Genomic DNA, 8,399 nt, shown 5'->3' with positions numbered 1-8,399 from the left:
AAAAAAAAAAAAAAAAAAAAAAAAAAAAAAAAAAAAAAAAAAAAAAGGAAGGTCCTATGCTAATTGGGAAGTCAACAGATTACTCTATGCCAATGACTCACATTTTCTTTCTATCTCACTCTTGGCTTGATTTAAATTCAGCTAGAGATGAGAGACAGAAACAAGTATGTTAAATGATCATATACAGTATTAATGACTCCTAGAAACAATTAATTTTCTACATTCTCTTGCATAATAATATTTCGATTTTATATAAAGATACAGGGGTCAATGGTTTAACCGAAAGAGATTGAGTTCTAATTGTAAAACTTGAGGCACTATGACACAGAAGGAAAATGTGCTTGGAACCCAAAGCCTTCCTGGCACTAATCACAAAAGTATACAGATAAATCCCTATTTCAACACTGTTAAGATCTGTACACTCTACAAACCCGTCTTATAGAATTATATCATATATGTGAGCGAACTGTGGCTTATGCACAAAGAGGTTAAGTGAATTGCTCAGACCTCTTGAATTTTACTCCAGTGCTATTTTTCCACAACATAATGGCTGCAAATTTGGTTCATTAGTCTCATTATAAGTTGACAAAAATTCTGGGAATTTTTACAGAACAAACTAGCAGAAACTGGTGCCAGTCAGAATATTCTAGTTAGTAATAAAGACAGTGAACCAACAGGTATTTATAAAAAGAACTAGGCAAAAAATAATAATAATAATAATGCTAACTGGAGTTTTAAGGTTAAGTGTCCTAGATGTGATAGAATAAAGATTTTCTTTGTTAATCTTTAGAGTAGGGCTATAGAGATGCTACATGAATATGTTACTGTTCTACACTCTGACAAGTGTATAGTATTCCATTCATATTAAAATATTGTTTTTTAAGAAAGATCCAATTTTGGTTTTTTCCAGAAAATTGATTTGAAATAGTTTAACAGATTTAATCTTGGGAAAAGCAAATGAAATAACTGGGACTCTCACAAATTTCATCTGGCAGGAGAGCTCCTAAACATAGGAACTCTGGCCTTTCCTCATGCTTTCTTTAAACCCAAATGGTGATCTTCCAGGGATAGTGACATCTACAGGATGCACCAAAAAAAGCATGCATGAAAAATTATTACTATTGCTATCTGCCAAACAGAGGCATCAGAGGGGGCATAGGAAATTAGATCCATAATTATAATTAGAGTAAATGATAGAGCTATGTTAATTTTGCTGCCTGTCATTCTTCATGGAACATGAATAGTGACTGGATAAAGGAGAGAAATAACACCATTCACAAGTTTACTATATGCCGAGCACTTTACACATAGTAACTCATTCATTTTAGCACACAATGTATATCATTATCCACCATATAAAGAAAAAGAGTAAATAATTTGCCAAAAGTGGTACAGATACGAAATGAGTGTTAGATTTGAAATTTGAAACTGCGTTTGTCTGGCTTCCAGCCTATTTCCTTTTAGCTATAGCATATGTTCTCCACTACTGACTTGAATGTAATTATTGGCAGTTTTATATATATGAGTAATACATGTAAGTTTACAATATCACACTATGAGTTGTGTGTGTATATGTGTGTGTACACAGATAGACGCAGACTGTTTTCTCTATTGATAACACTGCCTTTTCCTCTTAGTTCTTGGATTTCCACCAGTTAGTCTTATTTTACACGTAGCAAGAAAGAGTTTTGAAACTTAACCCTTTGATTAGACCCTAATTTAAGAAATGTGTCTGAACTCGCTTACCCTGTGATATAATTGATAAAAGAAAACCAGAAAACAGTGATGTATTCATGGAAGGTGATGTTTTGGCAGAATTTGAGAAGAGTTAAACACTGAAAGACAAAACACAATCCAAAGTTATTTTTGTAATGTCACATCATTAATTTTGAAGTGACTTTCCAAATTGCTAACCACAGCTGCATTCAATTTTTAGTAAAAGGACATATTTTAAGTTCAAACATGAGTAATATTGAATAGTCCATACTTCTTCTCCATTTTGTTCATGTATATAACAAAGAGTTGACTACAGACAAATATGTTGAAAGAAACACATACAATGTACCAGTAACAGTTACTATGTACACAGATACAAATGCAGAAAAAACACCTAACAGATATAATTCAATAATGATTGAAAAAATAATGATGATAGCCTTTACATATTCCTAAAATGTGTCATTTTGTGTGGATTTTCAAGAGCTCGTGAGTAATAAAATACATATCCTCCAATTTTATCTAAAGTCAAATCATATTGCAATAAAGTTTAAGTTGTATAAATGCCTAGATATTTCAAGGAATGATATACTGCATATAGAAAAACCAAATGCATTCAAAAGTTAATCCAATATTAAAGGACCACCATTTCCTGCAGAGTGAAAACATAGAAAGATTTGCAAAAAGGCAAAGTAAATAAAATGACCACTAGATCTATTGATAATATTGTTAAGACAATATGAAATACTTTAATGATTAGTTGTATAAGTATGGTTTCTTGGCCATGTAGTTAAAAGGAGAAAAAGACGGTCAATAAACATAATCATCATGCATGCTCTTTAAGCTAATGTTTAAGAATTAGAAAGAAATCTTAACCTTAATGGGAACCATTATAATTGCAATAGGCATCTAGCTAATCCTGCCTATGTCTAGCCAAATTCAGCATTAGTATTAAGAATTGAAGTCTGGCCCAATAGTCTATGGCCTTAATAGCACTAAATCACTCTATTTCAAATTACATTTTAGCTTTATGCCCCATTAATTGAACACTTACATCAAATTTTAGCATTAGACTTAAGTTCATTGTAGAGTCATATGCACAGTTTCACTGGCACTGCAAGCAGTTCTGTATTTTGTTTCTTTCCTACAATAAATTCTTATTGCATAAAAAGGAAATGTTTCCCAATTAAAATTCAACTGAGAGGGAGCAAAGGAAAAGAGTTTAGGCCACAAAGAACCTTCATGGTATTAGGAAAAGGTGACAACACTTTAGACGTGGAAATAAAAAAAACTTGGGAAAGGAGAGGATATTCAGCAGGACATTCTCAAGAGGGATTAGATGAGGTTTCAGATTCTGTGTACACTTTCAAAGTTGGTATCCCTACCCCAAAATGTAGAAAATGTCTTCCTAATTTTAATTCAAAATTATGTGTACTGGAAACATGTTTACCAATTTATTGCAAGTGTTCAGCATGCATAATGGCAATGGATCAGATTCTCTACACTTTATTTAACAAAACACGGGGCGAGTGATTTGGATTTAAATCACTGACTCACTCTGTATTTTGATTAAAGGTCTATAATAAATGCATTTTAAAAATTAAATCATTTTAAATTGCTTTTGGCACCTAAACAGATTTGGCTGCCACACTACTATTGTCAATGAAGTCACTTGACTTTTGCTTGTTGCTTTGGTTTTTGTTTTTATTCATTTAATACAACTGAAATTATGCATCCCTAGCAAAGTCCTTTTGAAAAGTCCTATCAAGTTTGGGTAGCTATTTCATGAAAATGCATTATTATAAGATTACACAGTTAGTGATATTAGTAGATCAACATACATTTCTTTTTTTCCTATTACTGTCCAGAGGAATAACCCTGGTTTAGGAGACAGGCGAAATGAGTATATTCAGTAATGTTAGTTTATATAAAAATATCTCAAGAAGCTAGGTCATTATCATTAGTCATAATAAGAATGTCTCCTGGAATGTAAGTCAAAAGAAAGTTTATGCGGCAGAATTATGTAAGGAAACTTACAATAGTGCCTGCCCACAAACCATGCAATTTGGAAACAGCCAAGAAACAAAACCATAGAGAAGGAGGGATAAATACATGTATTAGGGGTTATTATGCAACTACAAAGATTCAATATGACCCTGGCAATATAGCAAAAAATAGTTATGAAAAAGAAGCTATTTCTTATGCTCAGTAGCTAATTTTCAAACATATGTACCTGTATTTGAAACTTTGAGTATTTCACACATTTTTCTGTATCTGAAAAAAAAATGGATCCAGACTGATATTGTATATAAATATAGCTGAAAACAGTTAATATAAAGGTAGCCAAAAGCAAAATTCAATAAGAATTCTCAAAAAGGATATTATTCTTGTTGCTGATAAACTAATTCCGATGTACAGTTTGTTCATATAGGAGAAGAATAATTTACTGTTCAATTTTCCTAGATAGGATGACATATCTATAGTAATATTATCTTATAAAGTTTTTAATTAAATAAAAAGCTAGATTAAAGCATCTAGATCAAACTGTAGGTATAATTAGAAACTTTAGAAATAATACATTACTTCATTTTGACAATATATATTTCAATATCTAACAATTAAATCTGCTTTTTACAAAAATGTATGACAAATACATCATGTACTTCCATTTTTAAACTTTCAAGGGCATTCGTCTATTAAAATAACACATATCTTTAATAGCCTATCTTAGAAATTAAGAAATACATACCCTTCAGGATAAATATATTGAATATAAGATGACATAAGAAAAGTACATAAAATGTTCTTATTCTTTTATTATTACTATGAACTAGAAAATACTTAAACATATTAATATGATTTGATGGAAAATAAATGTTGACAGTTGTGGTAGTCTTAACGTTCTTATGGTTCCAGTCCATAATTCACATGTTATGACACACTGAATATATAATACAAATATATCTTTCCATTTGTGGGCATTTGACTGAGACTACACATATTATACATGTTTAAAGGCAACAATATGAAAATTAGTCTAGAGACAGCTATAAACTATATGAAATAGACTAGTGAACATAGAACCAAAATAATTATAGTTTAAATGTTGCGCATGACCATCATATTGTCTAATTTATGTTGAGGATAGAATATTTATAATTATCAAACCTATTTTAACAAGGATACATAATATCAAATTTCAAAATGCATGTTCTTTTTTTCTTTTTTAACTTACTGCTTTGTAAGTTCTCTTTTGTCCAGCATGTTTTCGAATTTGTTCTCCATTTGGCCCCGTTTCCACATGCATCGAATAAATAATGTCAAAGAAATCTTCAACCACAGCTACCCGTCGTAAAGACAGCTTCTCATCTACCCCTACGCCATCCTGGAAACAAAACAACAACAAAATCCCACAAGATTAATAAACTAATTTGCAATTAATACATAAAGTTGATTAAAACAAAATGTTTTGATAACCTCAACCAAATTGTCTAGATAGGAAACTTCAAAAATTAATGAATGAATATTTTACTATTTTATGCATTACTTACATACAGAACTTGAAGAAACATAAGAGAAGACATTTGTCATAGTTAATATTGAATAAATCATGCTTACCCATAAATTCCATCTTTTAAGTTTTTATAATGACTTATTTGTAGCTATCAGTACAACTTTCTTAAATTATTTTAAAATAAATTTTAAGGCCCAGTAAATTTTTATTGTGATAATTTAATTCTAGATATTTATTAATTCATCCAAACAATATTGAGTTGCTGGGCCCAAGAAGTTGTAATTTGAGAAATGAAAGAAATAACACAGTTATCCCAGGTTATTGTATATCCTAGGAAAGAAAACACATTTATTATGCTATCAGTATTGGTCTAAAGAACAACAACTGGTAAAGGTTAAAAATATGAGCTCTAGAAATTATCTACATGAAATTTAGATCTTCTACCTGAAAGCAGCATATTTTGTGCAAATCACTTAAACTTCTCTAAATTTCAGTTTTTCTCTCCTGTAAAATACAGAGCCCACCTCACAGAATTGTAAGAATTAAATGAAATGATGCATTTAAAGGATGGAATCCACTGTTAGTCATATAATGAACACACAGCAAATGGTAGCTCTTGTCATTTTGAGGGCCATGATAACAAATATGCAAAGTACTGTAGGAATTCAGAGAAAATATCACCTACTGTTGAAATAGATTCCAGAAAAAAATATAATTTGACATAGGCTGGAGTGGAGCCAGGCAAAAGCCATTTTGCTGGGAAGTACAGCAAAGGACAAAGAGTTTTCATGGATAATAGGAGTAAGAAATAAGTTTGGAATGAGATATTAAAGTAAATCTTACATGGCTGCAACATGAAAGGGCTTCCTGCTTGCAAACACACACAAACATACACACACATACACCCACACTTCTTATTTGGACTCTGTAACATAATTTGAAGTAACATAACATAGCCATTAACACCAGTATACAGCACAAGAAGGTGATTAATCTGAGCAAAATCATTGTGCAATGAAATAGCAAGAGTTTATTTGAACAGTAACCCCAGCAGATTGAGCTCACTGCAAAACAAAGAGTAAGTCCCTTGGTGCTTTTTGTTAGTTTTGTTTTTTATTTATTTTTCTGACATACAGTAGTCCTTGTAAGTAGTGGTGGCTAAAGCAACATATTCAAACAACTATATATAGGAAATCACGTTAGGCCAAACAGCTAAAAACATAATTTCATATGCCTCTTCCTGACCTATCCCCTAAATCCTGAGAGAATAACCCACCTTTCCTATGCTGAAAACTCAAATTCTAATTCTATCCACTAGTACAATTACCCAGCAACCAGAAAAAGATTAAACTAAAATCAAGTAGAAGGGAGAGAATATGTAAAAAATGAGGAGAAACAAATGACAGTAGGAAACAATGGACAAAATCAGCAAAACCAGAAGCAGTACTTGAAAACAACTTTTTAAATGACAAAGTTTAAGCTCTACTTACATAAAATATAATAAGAGCAAAGAGTCAAATTACTAAAATTAGGAATAAAAGAAAAATCACTAGTGACCTTACAAAAATAAAAATTTTAAAAAATCACAAAAAAACCATAAACAAGTGATGTCAACAAATTAGAATTAATAATATAAAATTAACAATTCCTAAAAAGACTTAAATTACTGATATTGGCTGACAAAAATAAAAATATTTTTATAGGCCTATCACAAGTAAGAAGACAAAATTAGTAATTAAAACAGCTTTCATGCACAGAAAAAGCCCAGGTCCAGATGGCTTCACTAGACCAAACATTCAAAGAATCAATGGAACTCATCATAAACTCTTTTAAAGCAATAAGTGAGAAAACACTTCCCAAATTATCCAATGAGGCCAGCATTATCTTGATACCAAAACCAAATATATCACAGATATATAGAATAATATATTTTATGAATATAAATACAAAAAAACCTCAATAAAATACTAGCAAACCAAACCCAACCACATTTACAAATTTATCATATACCACAATCAAGTAGAATTATTCCAGGAATGGAAGATTAGTTTAACACAATGAAATGAATTAATTTAACATATCATATTAATACAATAAAAGACAAAAATATATGATTATCTCAGTAGATGCAGGAAAAAATCATTTGACAAAAACCAATGTACTTTCTTGATAAAAATTCTAAGTAAATTAGGAATAGAAAGGAATTTCCTCAACTTCATAAAGGACATCTACAAAAACCTCCTGTAACTAACATCTTATTTAACTGTGAGAGACTGAATGCTTTCCTCCTAAAATAGAAGCCAAACAAGAATGTCTGCTCTAGCCTCATCTATTTAACATCATACTGGTGAATCTAGCCAGGGAAATTAATCAGGGAAAAGAAAGAAAACACACCCAAATTGGAAAGAAACAAGTAAAACTATCTTTATAGATGCTTTGTGTGTCACTTGCAAATGATATAATCACATATATAGAAAATTCTAAGGAATCCACTAAAAAACTTTAGGACTAATAAATGACTTCAAGTCTGTATTAAAATTCAATTATATTTTTTAATTAGCAATAAACAATCTGAAAATGAAGCAGGAAAAATAATTTCTTTTACAAGGGTTTCAAAACACTGATATATTTAGGAATAAATTTAGATATAAAGTTTTAAAAAGTATAAGAGCTATACACTGAAAATTATAAAACATTGCTGAAAAAAATTAAAATGAACTAAATAAACTGAAATACACCTTATTATAGACCATAAGACAATATTGTCAAGGTGGCAATAATTCAGACATTATTTTGCAGGATCAATGCAATCACTACCAAAATTCCTAATAGCTTTTCATGAAAATTGACAATTTGGCCTTAAAATGTACATGTAAATTCAAGAAAACAAGATTAGCCAAAATAGTCTTTAAAAAGTTCACACACTTCTTAATTTCAAAGCTTACTACACTAAAGTCTTTATTAGATAGTGTGGTATCGGCATATGAATTGATATATGGATCAGTGGAATAAAACTGAGATTTCAGAAATAAAGCCTTACATTTATTCAGTTCATCTTAAAAGACATGCCAAAACAATGCAGTAGGAAAAGAATTTAACAAATAATGCCTGGACAACTATATACCCACATGCAAAGGAATAGTCAGGTCCCTACCTCAACCCATAATAC

General features: G+C 30.6%; 1 protein-coding gene across 10 annotated transcripts in view; it reads right to left on the bottom strand.

The window, feature by feature from the left end:
• The window catches only part of NOL4 (nucleolar protein 4), a 371,002-nt gene that overhangs the window by 284,143 nt on the left and 78,460 nt on the right, over positions 1-8,399 (bottom strand). For 7 of the 10 annotated variants that reach the window (XM_032245372.1, XM_032245373.1, XM_032245377.1 and 4 more), the window contains exon 2: positions 4,952-5,101. In XM_032245372.1, the coding sequence (XP_032101263.1) occupies positions 4,952-5,101 (150 nt within the window). Of the gene's footprint in view, positions 1-3,949; positions 3,991-4,951; positions 5,102-8,399 lie in introns of all 10 variants that reach the window. The other 3 variants (XM_032245380.1, XM_032245379.1, XM_032245381.1) reach the window with 1 other exon arrangement.

The sequence above is a fragment of the Sapajus apella genome, unplaced genomic scaffold (assembly GCF_009761245.1).
Source record: "Sapajus apella isolate SASKATOON/1434 unplaced genomic scaffold, GSC_monkey_1.0 scaffold57, whole genome shotgun sequence".
NCBI classification, from domain to species: domain Eukaryota; kingdom Metazoa; phylum Chordata; class Mammalia; order Primates; family Cebidae; genus Sapajus; species Sapajus apella.
Note: the sequence above shows the minus strand (reverse complement) of the source record. Positions and strands in the feature narration are given on the sequence as shown.